At 47.1% G+C, this 23,895-nt stretch overlaps 1 protein-coding gene across 4 annotated transcripts in view; it reads left to right on the forward strand.

The window, feature by feature from the left end:
- LOC143837324 (uncharacterized) overlaps positions 1 to 23,526 on the forward strand; it is a 55,267-nt gene extending 31,741 nt beyond the window's left edge. For 2 of the 4 annotated variants that reach the window (XM_077336994.1, XM_077336991.1), the window contains 7 exons: positions 10,551 to 10,600; positions 11,890 to 11,934; positions 14,277 to 14,407; positions 16,505 to 16,786; positions 18,272 to 18,409; positions 20,863 to 21,728; positions 23,385 to 23,526. In XM_077336994.1, the coding sequence (XP_077193109.1) occupies positions 10,564 to 10,600; positions 11,890 to 11,934; positions 14,277 to 14,407; positions 16,505 to 16,786; positions 18,272 to 18,409; positions 20,863 to 21,726 (1,497 nt within the window). In that variant the 5' untranslated portion in view covers positions 10,551 to 10,563 and the 3' untranslated portion in view covers positions 21,727 to 21,728; positions 23,385 to 23,526. Of the gene's footprint in view, positions 1 to 2,525; positions 2,814 to 10,550; positions 10,601 to 11,889; positions 11,935 to 14,276; positions 14,408 to 16,504; positions 16,787 to 18,271; positions 18,410 to 20,862; positions 21,729 to 23,384 lie in introns of those variants that run through there. The other 2 variants (XM_077336993.1, XM_077336992.1) reach the window with 2 other exon arrangements.
- Positions 23,527 to 23,895: the final 369 nt, after the last annotated feature.

Here is a 23,895-nt window from a genome sequence, read left to right on the forward strand (position 1 = left end):
GTCCCTCTCCACCTCCTTGATCCCCTCACCCACCCAGACATTCCTGGGGGCTCCTGACTGCCATTCCCTTCCTCAGGTCAGGAAACAGATCCCTAAACTCCTCTGTTCCGCACTGAACTCCACCACATCCCCTTCCAGCACTCTCATGTGCATGGAAACATTTGAAGGGAAGCCCCTCATTCAGGTGGGTAGATTGTGGCTCTCCAGGTGTCCATGGACTACAATTCCCAACAGCCCTTGCCTGCAAGGGAATTGTAGTTTTTTGGTACCCCATTTTTACTACCTGAAAGAGCGTCCAAGCGGCTTACAATCCCCTGCCCTTCCTCTCCCCACAACAGACACCCCGTGAATCAAGCAAGGCTGAGAGTTCCTGGAGAGAACTGTGATGGGTTGGGGATGGTTCTTGAAGGGCCTCAGACCAGCCGTGTCCCTCCCAGGCTCACATCTCCTTTGCCAATAGTTACTTAAAGATCAGGCTGTGCAACTGATGAAATAGGTTTAGCCGATTGTGATAGGCAAACAACTTTACAAAGCCAGGGAGATAGCATGACATGAAGAGAGTCCCATGGTCAGCAAACAGATCAGGGCTTGGACAGGACCATGGATTCCATCTGGGAAGTGATGCGAACACACAAACACAAGTCTTCTTCTGCCAAGTCAGAACATTCGTCATTATTGTCTACTCCAGGGGTGGGCAAACTGTGGCCTTCCAGATGTCCATGGACTACAATTCCCATGAGCCCCTGCCAGCATTCACCACAGTTTGCCCACCCCTGGCCTACTTTGACTTGCAGCAGCTGTCCAGGGTCTCAGCAGAGGTCCCTCCCAACATCTCCTACTTGAGCTCCTTAACTGACCATGTTGGGAACTGAACCTATGCTGGATTGTATAGAATCATAGAGTTGGAAGCTTCCATAGAGGCAATCTAGCCCAACCCCCCTGCTCAATGCAGGATATGCCTAAAGGATAAGTATCTGTCCAGCCACTGCTTGAAAACTGCCAGTGTGGGGGGAACTCACCTCTGCAATTTGGTTTGGATACTCTGATAAATACCCAAATCAACAATAAGTACCTGAATCGATGATAAGTATCTTCTCCTGTAGTTAAACACAATTTGGCCGTGAGGACATCCGGCAGTTAGAATCATAGAGTTGGGATCTCCAGGGTCATCTAGTTCAACACCCTGCAGATTGTGGGAAACTCACAACTACCTGCCCTCCCACAGTGACCCCATTCCATGCCCAGATGATCCCCCCCAGCCTGGAAGAAATTTGCTTCCCAACCCCAAAGGGGCAATCTGCATTTCCTTGAGCATGCAAGAAAGGACCACAACCAGCAAGACTAGTGCTAGCTAGAAAGTGGGAAACGCAGGAGCTACCGTCAATAGAAGACTGGTTGAGCAAATTGGCGGATCTCGCCAAAATGGCTAAATTGACATTAATGGTTAATGGAAAATCAGAAGAAGCCTTTCAGGAACAATGGGGTCCTTACCTGAACTGTTTACAAAAGTAAAATAGATGGGGGAAAGGAGCGGGTTCTGATACGCTTATATTCTAAACAATTGCTTCACCAATGTTTATTATATGTATCTACTCTATTTCTCTCTTTTCTGGAAAAATATAAAAAATTATATATAAAAAAAATAAGAAAGAAAGAAAGAAAGAAAGAAAGAAAGAAAGAAAGAAAGAAAGAAAGAAAGAAAGAAAGAGCCACAACAGCCAAGCATCGACACATCCCTTCTGCCCACCCATTTACAATCTTCCTAAGTCCACAGAATTAGCATTTCTGTCAGATGGCTATCTTCCTGCCAAAGAAGGAATACCTACCACCTCCTGAGGAAGCCTGTTCCATGGAGGAACCACTCTAACTGTCGAGAGCTTCTTCCGGAAGTTTAGCCAAAAATTCTTTTGAATTAATTCTATTCCATTGGTTCTGGTATGACCCCCTGCCGCAACAGAAAACAACTCTGCTCCATCCTCTATGTGGCAGCCCTTCAAGTACTTGGAGATGGCTATCACATCACTTCTCAGTCTTCTCTCCACGCTAAACAGGCCAAGCTCCCCCAACCTTTCCTCATACATCTCAGTCTCCAAACCACTCACCATTTTAAAGTTTAAAGGGACCACCTCTTTAGGCAGCTGATTTTACTGCTGAACCATTGTGACTGTGACATCCCCCCCCCCTCCCCGATCTAGCCGGTACCATTCAACACATAATTTAAAGCCATTACTTTATCTTTAAAAGTTAAATGAAAGATTAAAGTTGCCTTTGACTCTATGTTTTAGGTGTAGGATATATATTAAAAATCCAGAACAAACATTCATTGTTTGCACATCTTCTCGAGTTGAGTAATGGGCTACCTTTCCTGGATGAGGTCCAAGCTAGAGAACCAGTGATGGAAGTGGTAATGGGAGGTGGTGGGAAGAGAGCTAGAGTTGCCAGCTCCAGACAGGGAAATTCCTGGAGATTTGGAGGCAAAAACTGGGAATGGTGGGGTTTGAGGAGAGGAGGGTAGAATGCCATGGAGTCTACCATCCAAAGTTATCCTTTTCTCCAGGGATATGACCTCTGAAGTCTGGGGATCAGTTCGAATTCAAGGAGATTTCCAGACCCTACTTGGATTCCAAAGAGAGATGGTATCCTCTGGGGCTGAACAGCAGCAGTGAAGTCCTTCAGCCAGTGGGCACCTGTATCTTCCCAGCATCTGACCCAGTAGGAAGGGACCATGCAGGGGACCAGCACTGTGACCCCAAATGGTGCCTGAGTTGAGGAACCAAGTCTATATCATGTAAAATATGCAAGGACTTATGCAGGTGAGCATAAAAGAGAACATAGATAGGGAATGAGTGGCTATAAAAAGGGTGATGCCAGGGTAGAAGGGTTTCCTGAGTGATGAATTTGAAGTCGGGTTACCAGATCCCCAGTGGAGATGGGCGTCTCCTGCTGCCAAGCCTTACTGCCCAACCACCAATCAGCTGGTCAGTGGGGGAACTTACCTTTAAAGAGAGGAAGATCCATCTGATGTGCAGTGTGTCTACATCAGTGCCCCATCACCTGGAAGTGACATCATCATCATCATCATCATCATTTTTACATTTATTTCCTGCACTCCCAGAACCAACTCCTGGTGGGTTACAATTGTCCTTAACTAAAACCCCAGTAAAAACCCTATTAAAACATCTTAACCCCGCCCTCGGCGCCGTGGGCACTGCGGACTAAATAAAGCCATAAGGGCTTGGGGGGAGGAGTTAGGGCGGGCTCTGTCCAGGATGAGGAAGGGTGCCGATTGGCCCCTTCCTCCGGACAGACCATCGGCGGGGCCAATCGGCAGGCGCTTTGCGCCTGCCGATTGGCCTCTCCGATTGCTGCCCCGCCGGCAAGGGAGTACCTGACAGCCACGCGCAGCGCGGCTGGTGGGTGTTCCCTGGCCGGTGGCCTGATGCGTCGAGAGGCGCGAAGCGCCTCCGACGCATCAGGCCGCTGGCACGTGGGACATGGCGGCCTGCCGACTCGCCGGCCGCGAACTGCCCCGCTAGCGCCCACTGTATTGTACGTACAGCGGGCTTGATTACTAGTACAGGACATAAAACATGTCAAGCAGTTCACATCTGAGTTGCTGGGTAATGCTCTGGTATTTGGGCAAAAACTCTATGGTAGATGCTATATGATGATGTCCCTTCCAGCTCAATGACATAGACACATCAGTGCACATCAGATGGGCCTTCCTGTTGCTCCCAGTAACTCTCCTTTACCACCCCTGCCAGCTGGGACCTGGCAACCCTAGTTAGGAGCATGGGGATACCACAGTGTTCCAACACCTTGGGTGACTAATCAGGGCAATCAAGAGTAACAGCCTTAAGGGGAATGGGTGGCAAAAGAAAGTATCCAAAATGTCAGAGGCATTTTTACTTTCTTTCTAAAGGACCTAAAATGGCTAAGGTTGTACACAATGTTATCACCCCATTAAAACTGCTTGTGAAATGTAGCATTGAGGAAGATCTGCAGAAGGTCTAATTTGGTGGGTTGGCTTCGAGGCAAGAGACTGAAACTTGAATTGATCAAGAGTCCAGCATTGTAAGAAACAGTATGGATACCTGGCATCTTGTTTTCTGGTTTTAAGCACTAGAGGCCCCTTTGCGTGAAGTGGATGGCCCAGGCTAGCCTGACCTCATCATCTCTCAGAAGCTAAGCTGGTACATCCATGGTTGATACTTGTATGGGAGGCTGCCAAGAAAACCTGGGGTTGCCTTGCAGAGGCCTACAATGGCAAACCACCTCTGACTGTCTCTTGCTATGAAAGCCTCATGAAAGGTCATTGTAAGTCGGCTGCAGCCTGATATTCCAGTCTTATCAGATCTTGAAAGCTAAGCAGGGTGGGCCCTGGTTGGGAGACCCCCATGGAATCCTAGAGTTTCTGTATAGAGGCAGGCAATGGTAAATCACCTCTGTTCATTTCTTGTCTTGCAAACTCTATGGGGTCACTATAGGTCAGCTGTAACTTGATAGCATTTCTGCCAGTTCTGGGGAGCAGTTCTGGAAAGCAGGGTGCAAAAAAAGGGTGCATGCTTCCCCAGCTACTGGACGTTTGGCTAAGGCTGCCTCATTGTATGGGGGAGGGGTATTCTGGGCCCCTTGCCATCCTGTGTGCCCCCTGAACCAAGAAAACCATGATGGTTATTTCCAAAGTGTTGTTTGGTTGAGTCTGGGTCATGCAAGGGTAGTTCCAAAGGTTCTTGTAGTGGCTTTCAGAAACTCCTTTAAAAGAAACAGCGGAGAATGGGCAGGTCATTCCTCAGGCCTCAGTTAATTGAGACTTAGTAGGAGAAAACCAGGACCAATGAAAAGTCCCATGCAAATCAAGTTCATTCTGTTGCATGTTGCATGAGGAGTTCTGGTCCCGCTGGTGGACCTCCTGGTGGTCCCTAGGTTTGGGCCACTGTGTGGTGCAGAGTGTTGGACTGTGTGGGCCCTTGGCCTGATCCAACATGGCTTCTCATAAGTTTTTATGCCTGTGGCAATGAGGCTCTGTATTCTTGCGGGGGGGGGGGGGGAACGATGGAAGGGCTTCTGGAATTCTGGCAACACTGGTGGACCACCTACTAGCACTTGACCTTGGGCCATTGTGTGACACAGAGCGTTGAACTGGACAGGCCATTGTCCTGGTCGAACGTGGCTTCTCTTATGTTCTTATGTCCAACACTTTTTCTGGTCTCTGCCTGTGAAAGTGGATGGCCAGTGCAGTCTTTAGAAACAAGGTTGCAGCAAAGCCCAAGGGTGTGGCAGGATCCTGTTCCTAAAACCCAGGTTACCCTTTGCAAACATGATGGAGGTCAACCAAAGCAGAAGAGGCCAAGGTACACAGTCGATAAGCCCTGTATGCTCTCACTTAAGCCTTCTTGAGCACCTTCAAGCACAGAAGCAAACAATGGGAGGACCAGTGGCTTATCTCCCCCTCCCACCAAACAGGATCTTCCATAGCTTGAATTGTTCTCAATGGGGGCACTCTTGGAATTTGCTACAATGCATCATTTGTGTGCATGCACGTTAATAGTTTTTATCTTGGCACAGCAAAGTTTAATGGCACAAGAACAACCGCCAGGGTGGACAGCTAGGCAGGAATGAACTTCGGGCAGTGCTTGTCCCTTGATATGGAATTGGAATAAGGGGATGCCCTAGACCTGGGGCTTGGGATTGTAAAGTACTAACCTCCCCAGTAGTCTATGTTGGGTATTCCCTGTATCTGCTTCCCCAAGATGCTTCTGTCCCAAAGAGTATGGTTCCAGGTCCCCTTGTTTTCTGGCACGGGGATAGGGGTAGATTGCCAAATCCAAGATTGGAAGACTTCTGCAGATCTGGGGATGGGGCCTGTAAGGACAGGGACCTCAGTGGGGTACAAGGCTGTACAATCCAAGACATTCATTTTCTCCAGGGGATCTGATGAGCACATGAAGCTGCCTTCTACGGAATGAGACCATCAAGGTCAATACTGTCTACTCAGACTAGCTGTGGCTCTCCAGGGTCTAAAGTGGGGGTCTTTCCCATCACCTCCTACCTGATCCTTTTAACGGGAGATGCCAGGGATTGAACCTGGGGCCATTTGCATTCCAAACAGAGGGTCTTCCACTGAGTCACAGCCCCTCCCCAAATCTCTGTGGTCTGTAGATGAGCTACTTATTTATTTATTTATATTTTTAATTGATTGATTTCTATTTATATACCGCCCTCCCTTTTGGCTCAGGGTGGTTCGCATTATAGCTCTCATAACAATACACTGCAGCAAAACATTCAAATATTTAAAAAAAATTAAAAACTTGTTTAATAGTGAAAAAACTTGTATCAACCGTGTAATAACAACAGCACCCCATAAATAACGGTTTGGTCTGACTGCACTGCGGCTCCGTTTTTGTGCAGTTTAAGAGGCTTCTGGCTTCTCACATGTCCACGCCACTATCTTTTTCTTAATTAAAAAAAATTGGCTTTGAGCTGGAATGCATGTCCTGTTTTGTAAAAAAAGAAAGCAAACCTACTATCCCTTCCTCCTCCTGCTTGGAATTGGTGTTGCTGGTTCAATTACGGATCGGTTTTTGCCCATGTGATCGATGGTGGTCCATCTTCCATCCTCCATCCTCCTCCCTCTAGAGGTAGGGGGAGCGGTAGGGGGTAGAGCCATGTTGTTGGGTTGTTGGTCTATTGTATTTATATTTTTGTTCATTTTAATAGGGTTTTAATGGGGGTTTGAAGAAGAAGAAGAAGAAGAAGAAGAAGAAGAAGAAGAAGAAGAAGAAGAAGAAGAAGAAGAAGAGTTGGTTCTTATATGCCGCTTTTCCCTACCCGAAGGAGGCTCAAAGCGGCTTACATTCTCCTTCCCTTTCCTCTCCCCTCAACAGACACCCTGTGAGGGAGGTGAGGCTGAGAGAGCCCGGATATCACTGCTCGGTCAGAACAGTTTTATCAGTGCCGTGGCGAGCCCAAGGTAACCCAGCTGGCTGCATGTGGAGGAGCACAGAATCGAACCTGGCATGCCACATTAGAAGTCTGCGCTCCTAACCACTACACCAAACTGGCTCTCTTAACTGGACATCGTAACCCGCCACAAGCCTGCTTGGGAGTGACTGGTAATTAAATATAAATATAAATATAAATATAAATATAAATATAAATATAAATATAAATATAAATATAAATATAAATATAAATATAAATATAAATATAAATATAAATATAAATATAAATATAAATATAAATATAATCTGCTCTTCAGGCAGAAGTTTCAGGCTTAACCTCTGGCACCTCCAGCTGAAAGGACCAAGTGGTCAGTGATGTGGAAAAAAACTCCACCTGGACAACTGAGATAATGCTGACCTTGATAGACCAACAGACTAAGGCAGTTTCTTGTGTTTTTGTTGTAAGGAAGGGCTGTAGCTTATTGGCAAGCATAGCTGTTTTGCGTGCAGAAGGTTCCAGGTTCAATCCCTGCTATCTCCAGCTTCTACAAGGACCAATTCCTGGCATTGGCAACTAAAAAGATCAGGAAGTAGGTAATGTGATAGAAAATAGCTCTACCTGACCAACTGTTTGTTTGTTTGTTTGTTTTTTTATTCACATTTATATACCACCCTCCCCAAAGGCTCAGGGCGGTTTACATGGAACTGAGAACTATACAAGAAACCATACATATAAATAAGTACAACATTAATATTATTAACTGATAATAACAGGGTAACAGTACAACATTAAACAGTAATAATACAAACAGGTCCAGGAGTAGAATGCCTTGATGGATTTCCGGGGGGGGGGGGAGAGGAAGGGGGCAGGGGCCCTGCAGATTTTGTTAGTTGTGCCTGGTCTCAACGAAATGCCTGGCAGAAGAGCTCTCTTGCGGAATGGTTTTAGCTCCATCAGGGCCCTGATCTCCTCTGGGAGCTTGTTCCACCGGGTGGGGGCCAGGACAGAGAAGACTCTGGCTAGGCAGTACAAATGGGGCACCTCCAAATGTCCCTCGCTTAGCTGTCAGACAATCCTAGGATCTCCTGGCCATGCTACACACATGCCACACGATCAATAGATCAATGCATTTAGAAAGTCCCAATTTCAATTCATGACATTTCTAGTTGGTTTGGTTTAGTAGAGGGCAGAGTGAAGAATAAGGTCTGTGGCTCAGTGGGAAGGCATCCTTCTTGCATGTAGAACCCTGACCCTGATGGCCCAGCCAAGCCAGATCTTGGTACATCTCGGAAGCTAAGCAGAGTCGACCTTGGCTAGTATTTTGGTGGACTTCCTTCAATGAATACTAGAGGTTGGGATGCGGAGGCAGGCAAGGGGAAACCACCTCCAAACATCCCTTGCTTGGCTGACAGACAGTGCTAGGATCTCCTGGCCATGCTACACACATGCCACACAATCAATCAATCAATCAATCAATCAATCAATCAATCAATGCATATAGAAAGTCCCAGGCCAATTCCGCACGCATAGGATAATGTATTTTCATTGTGCTTTGGCAGCTGGATTTTCCTGTGCGGAACAGGGCCGATTCCGCACACATAGGATAATGCACTTTCATAGTGCTTTGGCAGCTGTATTTTCTTGTGCGGAACAGGAAAATCTACTTCTAAAGTGCGTTGAAAGTGCATTATCTATTGTGTCCAGAATAGGCCCCAATTGCAATTCATAACATCTCTAGTTGAACGGGCAGTCAGTCAGGGTTGTGAAGCACCTGGACCTGAGATTCAGGAGACCTGTGGCCAATTAGAACAGTCAATGTTGACTTCAACAGACCAGTGGTCTGACTCAGTAGAAGGCAGCTTCATGTCCTCATAATACAACTAGGGATTTTGTACCTACAAAATATCCTGCAAAGCCATGCTGATGGACCTACTCTAGTTGATATACAGACAAGAAGACTCTCAGCTGTGCTGGAAGACCCTGCTCTGGGAGGAGGCCCAGAAGTCTGCTCTATTTGCTGCTCCAGAGCTCTCTTTTGAATAAGCCACTTCTAGGCTGAGCGCCCTCCAAAAGAAAGATACACAGGGGATTAACCACAGATCTCATGCTGCATGCTTGCCACCGGGCTGACTAGGCATCTCCGGGGCACACGGCCAGGTTTCTAATCCTGAGGGATGAACGGGAAAGAAAGGTGGGGTGATTCACGCAGGGTAAGGTGAGGGCGGGAAGGTGAACGGGCTCTATATCAAGCCCAGCAGAAGATCTGTGAGGTCTTATGCCTGGGCAACTGGGAGACTGAAGCACAGAAGGTCTGAGAGGTAAGTGAGGCAAAGGTGACAGGAAGCGGGCTAGGGGAATCCGTGCTCATTCAGGACATCCGTAACCACATCACAGACAGAAGAAAGATGTTCTTTCTTTCTTTCTTTCTTTCTTTCTTTCTTTCTTTCTTTCTTTCTTTCTTTCTTTCTTTCTTTCTCTCTCTCTCTCTCTCTCTCTCTCTCTCTCTCTCTTTCTCTCTCTCTCATGCACACATCTACCTTCATAAACTCCGAAGTCTGAGAACCAGTGTGGTGTATCAGTTAAAATGTAAGATTAGGAATGCAGAGATCAGGGTTTCTCCCCACTTCGTTGCATGCAGGGAGTGAGGCTGGCAGGAGAAGTCTGGACAGAATCAGGGAGGGATCTAAAGTCAGTCTCCTTTCAAGGAGACACCGCGATGTCAGTAAAGAAGCAAAGGATGCCGCAGGACATTGTGTGACCAGCCGTCCACCTTATTGGGCATCCTGTTTTTCAGGGTAGGCCAGGGAGTCACTCTGGAGAGTGAAGAGAAAAGTCACAGAGGCCAATGCCTATCCCTGCAGTGGCCTCCTAGAGGTTTAGTGCCTCTAGATGTGGAGGTTCCCTTATGCCAGTAAGTCTAGCAGCAGAACGAAGTCGGAGTCCGGTGGAAGACCAACCATTTTAGTTATCAGCTTTGGTTGGTCTTTGTTCGTCTTCCAGATGCCACCGGACTCCAGCTTTGTTCTGCAGCTTCGGGCCAGCATAGCTACCCACCTCTCTTTTGCTCAGGACTCTCTCCTAATAACGTGCCCTCAGATTGCAACCCACATATGGCAGCCTTCTCTGGAGTGTTCAAGGCAAGGGACGAGCAGAGCTGGGCCTATTCTGCACACAATAGATAATGCACTTTCAATGCACCTTAGTAGATTTCCTACTTTCAATGCACTAGAAGTAGATTTTCCAGTTCTGCACAGGACAATCCAGCTGCCAAAGCACATTGAATGTGCATTATCCTGTGTGCAGAACGGGCCCTGGTGACTATCGCCTAACTCTGCAACATCTCCTCCGATTTCCCTGGGTGGTCCTTTATCCAAAGACTAACCACAGATAACCCTGCTTAGCTTCCAAGCTCCAATGGGCTCAGGCCTGTGTGGGTTATTCAGGTGGCTGAATTCATCTAGCCCCCTCCTAAATCCATATATGCTCCTGGCCACCCTGATGTCTGCTGCCACATGGCTCCCCTACAGTCACCCTGCACTAACCCAATCTCGCCTTCCTTTTCTTTGCCGTGCCTGGAAACGCTACTGGTCAATGACTTTATGAAGAGAAGACGCCAGGATGAAGATCTCCTTAGGCTTCTTGCTGCTCCTGCTGGGTAAGTTGAGCGGATAGAACGATCCGAATCTCCCTTCTGGAGAAGAGGTATGAATGGCTTGGGCAACTGTGAAGTACTGCAGGGAGCATCTTCTCATGCTGGGTTGCTGGCACCTCCCTGTTACAATATGTGGAGTGTGGACAGACTGGGTGGGATCCAAGGGAAGGGAGGCTTCAAAAGCTGTCCTGGGAAACTGCACAAAATTCAGGATGAACACAATGGAGGAATGGAGAAGGAAGTAAGGCACTTTGAATCTCCATTGGGGAGAAATGAAATAAATAAACTAGGCCTTTAAGGGGCTTCATGGGACCGTGCTGCCAGTCGGTAGGTTTCCTGTCACCCGTTGCTTCTTTGGCAAAGCAACTTTGCCCACTATGACCGTTTACGCACTGGAGGTTTCATACCAGGTTGCAGACTGGAGTTTTAGTTGTGGCAGATTGCCCCACCTCTTCCTGCACCCACATGGGGGAGCAGTTGGCCTGGTGCACCTCGTCTGCCCCCGATCTGCGCTCCTGACAGGGAGGTGGAGCAGTGAAGTTCCCAGTGCATAAACCGTCATAGCGAAGAGCCAATCTGGCTTTCCAGCATCTCCTTGGATGAGGACAGGGGTAGTCAAACTGCGGCCCTCCAGATGTCCATGGACTACAATTCCCAGAAGCCCCTGCCAGCAGGCAAGGGCTTCTGGGAATTGTAGTCCATGGACATCTGGAGGGCCGCAGTTTGACTACCCTTGGATTAGGAGGTGGCTCACAAGATCCCAGGGGGTGTCAGTTTTGTGTCTGCAGGGAGCTCCTCTTTGGAAACAGCTAGCACCATTCTTCTGCTGAGCTGGGGTCGTCCGCCTTCAAGGAGGACCTGCTGGAGATCTCCCAGGATTCCAGCTGATCTCCACATGACAGAGATCCATTCCCCTGAAGAAAATGGTTGCTTTTGGAGTGTGGACTCTCAGGCATTATATCCTGCTGGAGTCCCGCCCAATCCCCAACCCTGTTCTCTCTAGGCTTTATCCCCAAATCTCCGAGGTATCCTACCCACAGTTGGCAACCCTAATCCCACCAGTTCAGATTCCATTACAGCATTCATATAACTGTGCAGTCTTACATCAGCTGGGCATGCTCAGGATTGATGTGGGTCATACAGAAGCTCGAAGGGGCATTTTTTGATTTCTCTGCAACGTGCAATCTCATTGATTTCCCTGGACCAATGTCTCTTTCCATGGGATGCACCTACTGAATTCAAAGCCAGGGCATCGATTTGAAATGGGACTCATGGTCTTCTTCCTTCTACAGGTTCAGCTCTGCCTTCCCCAGTGCCAGAAGCAACGCTGCCTAATGGTAAATCTGATGTGTAAAAGGGAGCAGGAGCGGGGAGGGAAGCTTTCTTCAAGGGGGAGGCATTTCCAGGGTTGTTTCCTGGGTTGTTTAACTCTGGTTTAGAGGACAGCAGCCTAGTGGGAAAAGCTGCATGACCTGGATTAGTGTGTCACTGCTGGGACAAGCAGCCATAGTAGTTGGCCCAAGTGATCTGGCTGTGCCTACTGATTGGCTAGCAACAGTTTGTTGTCGTTGTTTTAAGCCAGGGGTATAAGAATTGGATAGGCACTGTTGTACAGAATTTTTGTCCATGACCTCTGACATATTGGATGCTTTAGGCTGATCCTGTATTGCAGGGGTAGTCAACCTGTGGTCCTCCAGTTGTTCATGGACTACAATTCCCATGAGCCCCTGCCAGCAAACGCCAGCTCTTGAATTGTACTTTCTGATCTGTAATCTGCCCTAAGCCTTTGTGAGAAAGACCGACTATAAACCAAGTAAATAAAACAGACAGTCGACTGGCTCATGCAAAGCCTCCCCTAGAAGCCTTGTTTCCAGTCTGGCCTTTACCCCTTTTCAGAGTTAGGCAAGGGTCTTTGGCATTTGGGGGGTCACATGCAGAAGACACCAGGTTCAGTCCCCAGCATCACTGATTCCAAGGATCAAGAAGGTGTGAAAGACCTTCGCCCAAGACCTTGGAGAGACCTGGCCAGTCTAGATAGACAAAACAACCAGCCGGGAGACAAAATTCTGGTGGTCAGATGCTCTGACTCGGTACAAATCACCAATCAAATAGAGAACCGTAGATTCCTCAATATGAAGACACAGCTAGCTGATCTTTAACAATGTGCACCATTAGGTCTAAAAATGGAATTTTAGTGGTACTGGTTTGCATGCTAAATTGAATAGTGGGGTGTATAGTATTCATCCAATTTACAAACTGGTCCATGACCTCCCCGTTGCTAAAGGTAACAAAGATATCATCCAGGAACCGTGCATAAAAATGGACACGTTGATAATATGGATTACAATCCTGATTACAAATTAAAGTCTCCTCCAGTCTTAACATGAACATATTGGCGACCACAGGGGCAGTGGGGGAACCCATGGCTAGACCCCTGACCTGTAAGTACAATTCATCTTCAAAAAGGAAAAAATTGTTATCCAAAATAATCTCTAAAAGGTCCAGTAAGAAATGAGTGGGTGGTAGAGGTGAATCCCTCTTAAGAATGACTCACCACTTGTCTGGCCTCCTCATGGGGAATGTTTGTATATAATGCATTGACATCCATAGTAATCAAGTGGGAGCCATCTGAATACCGTGATGCCATGGGGTCTTGTTGTTTTGTGAAAGTGTATATGGGTATATTTTCAACTTGTTTATTTACTCTGCAGAGCAACCACTGATGAAGATACACAGAAAGCGGGTTATTTACCTAGGGTCCCGTTTTGGTGGACTCTTTATCATTATTTGGACTTTTACTAATAATACAGAGAGGACTATTACATTATCTTGCCTTGTGATTCCTGTTTTTTTTTCTTCTGACGCGGTACAAGCCAGGAACCAAGAAGTACCGTGTTTCCCCCCAAAATAAGACACTGTCTTATATTTACTTTTCCTCAAGAAGACACACTATGGCTTATTTTCAGGGGGTGTCTTATTGGTATTTAGAAAAGTCGATGCCATCAACAAAGGTGTTTGTGTGGGGTGAGAGAGACCCACAGACTGTTGCTGGTCAGTGCTGGGGAGCAGCATCTTTACTGGTGCTTGTGGGGGGGGGGGTGAGAGAGACTGGGGCGGCCAGCCCCGTGGCGTGGAGGCGTGGGGTGCTGATGATGGCAGCGTGCCAGCCAGGGCCCACACGCAGGCGCAGAATTCTGCACCTGCCTGTGGGTGTCGGCTGGCACGCTGTTATCGGCTTTGCCCCTCCCCTCCGTGTCGCGGGGATGGTCCGTGGGTGCCAAAGTGGCTGCAACCCTACCACAGACTGTTGCTGGTTGGTCCTGGGGGAGAGAGACCTACAGTGCTGAGTAAAACGGTAGCCCCAGTTTTACTTCTATGGCGTATATATTATGCAAACTCTTAGAAATCCTGCTACGGCTTATTTTATGGGTATCTCTTATTTTCGGGGAAACACGGCATAGCATGTATATAGTGTTTTATATCACGGTAGGTTTGTTCACCGAGTCATTACTATTTGTTATTGGGTACTTCGACTGACTCCCGATAAGGCAGCTTCCTGGGCTGGCACCCAAGCGAATTTTCCACAGTGCCCTGCAACAGCATCCCTTCCTTTACGGATCTGTGGCTAGGTTTCAGGTATGATTGCAGTGTAACACATTCCCTCTTCCCTTCTTCCCAGGACACTTGATGTATCCCTACGGAGCGGCTGAGGGAGATACGATGAACCCCAAGGAAGACGATGGGACATCTCCCAAGATTAGCACAACAGAGCCTTTTACCTTTTACGGCAAAACATATCATGATCTTTATGTACGTAGGACCCATATGGCCAGACAGCTAGACAGAAACTTGGGAGGGAAGCAGACCGCATGTCCCCTATTCTCAGGAGTAGCCTGGGAAGTGTGCAGTCCGCTCGGGGACACGGACAACTTCAACACACGTGGAGCACATTGCTGTCCCACGCACATCTAGATCTGTGGGCGACATGACAGCCACCCACACTCTTCCTGGATCCTGTCAAGGAGGTTTAGAATGTGGGTGGGGCCAAGTGGGACTCCTACCCAGCAGGACTTCTGACTGGACCAAAGATTTGATTCGCCGCGCAGATTAAAATAACATTGTTTCGGCGGAAACTGAAACAACGGTGCTAGTTTTATTTCCTCTCACTCCTTCCCAATATATATTTTTAAATGTCCTTTGGCTTCCTCTGTGCCTGTTTGGCTCTGCCTCCTGGAGCGGCCATTTTGTGGCTGCACCTATCACCCCCTGTCAGAATTCTAAAGATGGCCACAGATTCAGAAAGGACTAAATTGAGCTAAAATTATTATCCTCTGAATTTCTGGCCACAGTAACCCAGGGAGCCATGTTTTCATACAAGTCCCTTGATGCAGTGGTCCCCAATCCTTTTATCACCGGGGACCGGTCAATGCTTGACAATTTTACTGAGGCCCGGGGGGGGGGGAGTAGTATTTTGCTGACGGACATCGCTATCTGAGCCCCTGCTCCACTTGCTTTCCCGCCGGTGCCCCTGACATCCCGCCACCCGCTGGGGAGCGCTGCCAGCAGCAGCTGCGCAGTGCCACGCCGAGGGGGAGCCCCAGCCATGGTGGCCACTGGAGAGCAGCAAAGGTGAGCCAGCAGCAGAGTGGCAGGGCAGCCCCCGAGGCAGCAGCCAGTGAGGAGGACGAGGAAAAGCCATGGCCTGGTACCGACTGATCCATGGCCAGGTACTGGTCTCTGGACCGGTACCAGTCCATGGACCGGGGGTTGGGGACCACTGCCTAAATGGATATGAGTTGAAGTGGGTTTGGAAACTAAGAACCTCAGCATCAGCAAACGTTTCCCACAGTTGCTTAAAAAGAGGCCTGCTGAATGATTCAATGATCTACGTTGACGAAAATGGAATGGGAGATTTTTGTAGTCCTTCCAAAATCTGCAAAGACAATTTGACTGTAGACAATGGCTGAGAACTGATGAAGTAAGAGCAAGTCTGGCATTCTTAACTGTGAGGACAGCCCATTAAGGCAGGGGTTTCTTGATGGACGTGGAAGAGTTTCCCGAATGGGTGGGATTGAATAAATTTTAGATCTTTTAAATTTTGTTAACTGTTTAACAGATGATATGACCCGATATGGTCATGTCAACCTGTACACCCCTCCCAAAATGACCAGTGATGGGCCTGGAGGGAGTGTGAAGGGAATTGGCATGTGCACAGCTCTGCTTCCCAACCCTATTCTGCAAGATCGCGCCACTACTGGGGTTTCTCAAAGCCTGAAGAATGTTTCCGGGGTTTCTCAATGGTAAAAAAAGGTGAGAAAGGCTGGATTAATGGGTAGAAGAACATTTCAGTTTGGAAAGCACAGTGGCTATGGTGCGGTTCCATCCCCTGCCACAAATCCATGATGATGAGAGCCAGTTTGGTGAAGTGGTTAGGAGTGCGGATTTCTAATCTGTTTGATTCCACACTCCTCCATATGCAGTCAGCTGGGTGACCTTGGGCTGGCCACAGCACTGATAAAGCTGTTCTGACCAAGCAGGAATATCAGGGCTCTCTCAACCTCACCCACCTCACAGGGTGTCTGTTGTGGGGAGAGGAAAGGGAAGGCGACTGTAAGCCACTTTGAGACTCCTTCGGGAAGAGAAAAGCCGCAAATAAGAACCAACTTCAGTAATATCAGGGCTCTCTTAGCATCACCTACCCCACAGGGTGTCTGTAGTGGGGAGACAAAAGGAAAGGCTATTGTAAGCCGCTTTGATACTCCTTCGGGTAGAGAAAAGCGGCATATAAGAACCAACTCGTCTTCTTCATCTTCTAGCTACCAGTGATGAATGAAATATCACATATAAGTAATTATTATTATTTCCACTGCTGTTATGTTTATGCTGCTCCATTCTGTCCTATCACAGGTGAACAACAATGGCGTGGTTTCCTTTAATTCGTCTGTCCCAGAATATACCCCCAAAGGTATCCCTCTGGTGGATGGAAAAGCCTTTGTCGCCCCCTACTGGGGAGATGTCAATACTATGCAGTATGGTAAGATTTGGTGGCGGGAGAATAAAGACCCAAAACTGCTGGAGAGAATCACCAAGGACCTCAAGGAATACTTCCCTGAAATACCTTTCAATGCTACCTGGGCTTTTATTGCCACCTGGGATCATGTAGCCTATTTTGGATCTGTCTCCAAAAAGGTAAGGCACCAGTAGGAACAAGATCCATATCCTTCAGCCACCGTTAATTCCGTTTGTCCTACTTTCTAGCCACTAGACACGATTTTTAAAATGTAAATCAAAGCAAAATGCATTGCTATTTTGACAAAACAGGACAAACAAATGGGAGATTTGCAGAGGGAGAATCTCCCCTCTCCCCCTCCCCCCGCTCAACCTGGCATGGCTCCAAGCCCGACCATCCGCCTTAATCCCCATGGGGACAGTGGTGGTGCCTGGGAGCTGCTCTTAACCCTGGCTCCCAGGGTCCTCCACTGCAGCCACCAAGCCTCTTCCACTGTCTGCCACTGGCATAGCCGGGCCTGACACGGCTCCTGGCATGTGCATACAAGGATTCTAATAGTAAAAGGTAAAGGTAAAGGTATCCCCTGTGCAAGCACTGGGTCATGTCTGACCCTTGGGGTGACGCCCTCCAGCGATTTCATGGCAGACTCAATATGGGGTGGTTTGCCAGTGCCTTCCCCAGTCATTACCGTTTACCCCCCAGCAGCAAGCTGGGTACTCATTTTACCAACTCGGAAGGATGGAAGGCTGAGTCAACCTTGAGCCGGCTGCTGGGATTGAACTCCCAGCCTCATAATATTCTAATAATATGGGGGTAATTGAAACTTCCCAAATGGGAGTCGCCCAAATTCATTGAAAAATCTGTTTAGCATTGGTGTGGCACATTGAACTATCCGCAGATGCGGGCCATGCATTGCTGTTAGAAACATAGATTATATAGGCAATTTAAGTGTACACACGTTTTATAACATTTATAACAGGAAGATACGGTTGCTGGTAACATCTGCACCCTCCCACTCCTCTTGAGAGGCTTGGGATAACTGAGATTACTGAGGGCGCTGTTTTTCCTCTGTTTCTTTTTTGTGCGTTGATTAACGACTGTGATTTTTATCTGGGATTTTAATTGGGGTTGTATGGGGTTGTTTACTGGTGTTGTAACCCGCCACGAGCCGTCAAGGAATAAATCAAATACATTTTTTTAAAATCATGAAGCTGTAAATTAAATGTAAATTGCTAGGTCAATTCCCCCGTGTTAACAAACATCTGTTAGTACGTATGGATTCTGCCATTTTAAGGATTTTGACCATTTCTCAGACTTTTAGAATCCAACCTTTAAATGGAAAGATTTTTCAAAGGTCTTGCTATTATCATGTTTGTGAAAAGTGAACTTATGAGTTGGAATATCCTAACAGCACAGTTTTTGGGGTTTTTTTAAACAATGGCATTTACCTGCCATTCAATTTCATTTAAAGTTCCCCCCCCCCCCCAAAAAAAAAACTATTGGACATTCATGATACAAACATTTGCAGATTTTGCTCAAGTCCCACGGAGCCAACTCTGAGAAAGAAAGTATCAGTGGAAAGAGAGAAAGCTGCAATCCAGGGGAGGCCTGAGGCAATGTAGTCTGGCTCTTAACTTAATTATTTTTGCTCATCCACACGGCAGGCCAACACTTTCCAGTGTGTCTTGACAACCAATGGAAATGTATCCTTTGTCATACTAAACTATGGAGACATCCAATGGACAACTGGAACAGCAAGTGGTGGAAATCGTACAACAGGTCTGGGGGGAATGTCAGCACAGGTGAGTCCATTCCACAAATAAGCAGGTCACAGAGGCTCTTTAGACTAGTTTTGCCTCTCCCAGACCTTTTCCGCACGGGGGGAAAAGGCTGGGCCAGTGCTCGTATGACAGTGGAGCTAATTCCCCCCCCCCCTTCTACATGACATCAACGCTGTCCTATCCCTGGCCCACTTTCGGCCCTCTGTTGTCCTGTGGGAAGGGAATGCAGATATTTCCGCGTTCCCTTCTTTGCTGCAGGCCCCAACGGGGCCTATCCCAGGGCAGGCCCATGTGGAAGAAGAAGAGTTGGATCTTCTAGGTCCAGCTCTTCCCCTTCCTGCAGTGTCCCAGAAGGGCCAAAAAATGACACAGTCAGTGCAGAGCCAACCAGGGCATTTTAGAAATTTTCATGAAGGTGAAATTGTGTTGTAAACACAATCCCGCCCGCCCGCCCCCTGCCCCGCTGGCCTCATGTGGAGACAGTAATCGTGGGTAGACCATGTCCAGCGGGGAAAATCCTCCCCTGTGAGGACCTGGGAAGCAGCAATGGTAATTGCCCCGTTGCTAGGAACCAGGGTGGCCCACCGGGCAGAAAAGATCCCAGAGAGAATTAGGTGGACTGCTCCCCAGCGATCCTACATAGGTTTGGCTAATAAGGTGTTTGCTACATAGGTTTACTGTACAGGGGCATTTGCAATGGAGTATCCATTGACCCATGAGGTCCCTTCCAACTATATGATCGATGATTCGATGATTCGACGATTCGACGATTCGATGATTCGATGATTCGATGATCAGCACGGGAGTTTCCTGCATACCATCTTTGCTTTCCATTCTATTTTTTCCCCAACATGCCAACAAAGGGCTTTTAAAAAATCAGTCATTGTTCTACTGCTATAGTAAAGACCCAAGTTGGTGGTGCTGCAGGGAAGATAGGTATGAGGGGATGACAAGGGAGAAAAGGCTCTGATTTGGGAAGAGACTTGGAAAATCGACCCCCTTCCATGCAGATGCACGGCAACGTGTTTGGAGAATGCTCTTCCCATAACAGATCTGAGCACAGGAAGGTTTGGGAAAGAGTGTACCAAAGGAAAGGAAAGGAAACTCAAAGCCCCATGTCCCATAGATAGCTGGGGTGATGTTGCGGTTGCAGTGTTGAACTAGGATCCGAAGAAGAAGAGTTGGGGTTTATATCCGGCTTTTCTCTACCTTCAGGAATCTCCAAGCAGCTTACAGTCACCTTCCTCTCCCCACACCAGGCATCTTGAGAGGTAGATGAGGCTGGGAAAGAACTGTGACTGGTCCAAGTGGAGGAGTAGGGAATCAAAACCCAGTGCTCCACATTACTGTCTGCTGCCCTTAACCACCATGTTGGCTATCAGGGAGACCAAGGTTCCTATCCATGCTATGCCAAGGAAGTTTCCTGGGCAGGCCAGTCACATGCTTTTAGCCTCACCTACCTACCAGGGGTTTTGTGAAGAGAAAATGAAGGAGAGGAGAATAATGTAAGCTTCCTGGGGTCACCAACAGGGAGAAAGATAGGGTAAAAATGAAATGAATAAATACAAAAAAGAGCTCTAAAAAAAAAAAAAGCAGAAGCAGCCTGTGTTGACTTTCAGATGCTAGGTTACCCTTGTTGCTTAAGAAGAAAATAAAAGTTGATCTCTATACCCTGTTTTCACTGCCTGAAGGAGTCTCAAAGCAGGTTACAATCACCTTCCCTTCCTCTCCCCACAGCAGACATCCTGTGAGGTTGATGGGGCTGAGAGAGCTCTGACAGGACTGTTCTGTGAAAACAGCACTATCAGGACTGTGACTAGCCCAAGGTCATCCAGGCTGGCTGCATGTGGAGGAGGAGCGGGGAATCAAGCCTGGCTCACCAGATTAGAAGCCGCCGCTCTTAAACCCGTACACCAACTGGTTCAAGGTTTTGGTGTTTGTTTCACTTTTGATTCTGCTGTGTGAGAGGGTTTTTCCTCATTCTTATTTTTCTGGCTTATAAATTCCTGTTCTGCATGTGTTTTGCTCCCCCTAGTGGCCAATTCTATATCACACCAGTTTATGTCCAGCATAAAAACCTGCAGATACGCAAAACGTAAACCTGTGTAATATCATATTGACCTCTAGAGGAAGCAAAGCACACTTGGAATACATCCCTCCCATGAAGAAACAGGAACTTACAAGCATGGAAAATGAGAATGCAGAAAAGCCTTTTCTTAAATTTTTCATGCTGCTATTCAGATGGGTTGAGCCATAGTGGAACAGAAACACTCTTTTATATGCTATTTTTCTTCTTGGTGCAGTTAGTCTTGCTGTAATTATCAAGTTTGCTAAATGTGTTGATGTTTTTATTGTTTCTGCATGCTTTGGTGAAAAGGTTGCATAATTTTTTTTAAGGAATGAATGGATGAACTGTTGCCACAAAACAGACCTTAATTGTTGTCCATATGTAGATGATATAATATTTCTTTCAGGCTGGCTTTAACAGTGGCAATGACAAAAACTATTACAGCATCCCAGGCTCACGCATGAATCAAATTATCAACATTACAAAAACGAGCAATGTCCATGTCCCAGGACGCTGGGTGTTCCAAGTGGATAATTTCAAAGTGACTGGAGTCCCTAAAGAGCTACTTGAACTTGTAAAAGAACAAGAAAAAGAACAAGAAAAAGAAAAAAGCAATGAAGAGCAGGGACCACAAAGCAATGAGCCCAGTGGAGCTGAGCTTGCTACTACAAGGAATCTACCTGAGGAAGAAGAACCACAGGTCAACCAGGACAATGAAGTCAACTCTGAACCCCAAGGACAAGAACAGATGGAAGAAATGGAACATGTTCCTTCAGGGGATGTACATGAGGAAGAAAAGCCACAGGACAACGAAGCCAGCTCTGAGGTCCCAGGACAAGAAAAGATGGAAGAACTGGAACCTGTTCCTTCAGGGGATGTACATGAGGAAGAAAAGCCACAGGACAACGAAGCCAGCTCTGAGGTCCCAGGACAAGAAAAGATGGAAGAACTGGAACCTGTTCCTTCAGGGGATGTACATGAGGAAGAAAAGCCACAGGACAACGAAGCCAGCTCTGAGGTCCCAGGACAAGAAAAGATGGAAGAACTGGAACCTGTTCCTTCAGAGGACGTACATGAGGAAGAAAAACCACAGGACAACCAAGAGCCACTGGTCAACCAAGACAATGAAATCCCCAACGAAGAAGGACAAAAGGAGGAGGAAGAAAATGGAGGTGCTTCAGCTGAGGACGTACCAGAACGTCCGGTGCAAAAACCAGAGCAAGACACACAAATTGATGATGATAGTGAGGAGTATGATGATGACTGTTAGTGGTAAGTATGTGAAAGCCAAGAGTCAGGTGGGTTCTCCTGGGAGTCCACGGGGGAAAGCCCAATGTTCCTTGTCCTTGAGATATCATGCAAACTAGAGAATACATCTGCCACACCTCCTTTTATTTGGGGAGACAAAGGCGAAATGCTATCTTCTTTTCCCCCAAAATCCCACCTACTGTAATTTTGCAAAGTCTTATTTGCTCTCCCCCTACTGCAGCTTTTCAAGAGGGGAGAGACCAGATCTTAATATTACCTTGGGCCACCTTTTTTGCTGTCCCATCCATAAGAAAAAAATATCTCCATTATCGATTACACTCTGAGCTGGAGAAGGCCTCAAACAAAACTACAAATGGAGAGCCAAGAATTTATTGATGGCTCCTGCCAGATGTCGCTTCCTGGTGGCCAAACTGTGGCTCTCCAGATGTCCATGGACTACAATTCCCATGAGCCCCTGCCAGCATGCTGCTGGGAATTGTAGTCCATGGATATATGTAGAACCAGAGTTTGGCCACACCTGAATCCTTGCCTTCACCATGGCTCATGACCATCAACTATGACTAGTTGCTTTGTAGGAAGCATCTCAATTGGGATCAGCACGTTTTTGACGTCTTCTTTGGTGGTCATAAAATATAAAACAACACGGGGCAAAGCCTGTTGCATTCAGGAATACAACGGGCATTAGATTGGGGGGTGGGGGTGGAAGAACTCTGCGGATGGCCCCCAGGACCTGGAAAGGCTGCAGGCAGCTGTTGGGGAACTCACGGAAGGGGCAGCTCTCATGCAGCAGGGATCTGCATCCTCTGAGCCTCAGAGGGAAGTGGAAGGAGGAGGGGGTGGTCAGGGTGGGGGACAGAAGGCGATTGGCTGGCCGCTGGACAGACAGGCAAGCCAATTGGAGGAGGAGGCACTCAGGGGCAGGACAGCCTCCCTGACTGGGTGTTAAGCGTTGAGTGGCACTTAAGCCATGAGAACAGCTCCTCCTCCAAGGCCTTACCAGAAATATATAGTGGAACAGATATACAACAATGCAACCTTAGAAAAATACAACCATTGCAGCTTCAAGGTTGTGGATAGATTAATTATCTGCACAGAAAGGAAAATGGCTGTATGTGCTTTGGAGCCAGGACTGGATAGTATGTTAGGTACCTTTGATTTTTATCCCATTCAGGCCGATGGCTGCACTAATAGTTTGTGCAGGATGTGCTTTCTGCAGCATAATAAATAGCAGTCTTGGCCCTTTGCTTTGTATGCATTCTTTGCATCTGTGTAATGTTCCATTGTTGTATATTGTTTGACATTTCATGACCACTGAAGAAGACTTTGTCGAAATTTTTTGTTTTTTTTAATCTTTGATACATATCAGACCGTATTTGGTATTACGCACCTTCGTTATCCTTGCTTTTGACAGACATAAAGACTTGGTTGTTAATAAATTTATAAACTTAGGCACAAGTTCCAATATAGTTTGCATTTTAGTTCAACACATGCTCAGTTTCATTCATTTAGTTGTTGTTTTTCTGCAGCTTCTTCTTGTCAGTTTTTGATTTTTGTGCAGTTGTTTCTTCTTTAAAAAAAGAAAGAAAAACAAACACCCTGATTCTAGAAAGGAACAAACTTTTCTTCCAATGTAAACCATGTATTTTCCCCCTCTCCTAGATTCTGCCACTCCATGCTTGCAAGATCAGCTGAGGATCTATCAGAAGAAAAATATCCAAAGGATGTGAAAGTATCCCTCTGCTGTCCTAGAGAGGCTGGAAGCCTTCTGTAGACCCATTCCAAATATAGATCAGTAATAAATGAAAGCTCTGATGATTTAGCTGCAATGTCTCTCTTAAAAAATCAGGAGAAGCTATTGGGGAGGTCATGGTGGGGGAGGAATGAGTATGCTTGTATTTCATTCATTCATTCATTCATTCATTCATTCATTCATTCATTCATTCATTCATTCATTCATATTTATATACCACCCTCCCTGAAGGCTTATTTACAATGGTATAAGGGGAAAGGAGGGGGAATGAGTGTAGGAATATCCCAGCAGTATGCAGAAGGCCCCAGATCCAACCCAGAGAATCTCCACTTAAAAGAATCGGGATAGTGGGTGACACGAAAGACCATTGCCCGAGTCCCTTGGAGAGCCCTGACCTGGATGGCCCCATCTCCTCAGATC

This window comes from Paroedura picta, chromosome 5 (genome assembly GCF_049243985.1).
Source record: "Paroedura picta isolate Pp20150507F chromosome 5, Ppicta_v3.0, whole genome shotgun sequence".
Classification (NCBI taxonomy): Eukaryota; Metazoa; Chordata; class Lepidosauria; order Squamata; family Gekkonidae; genus Paroedura; species Paroedura picta.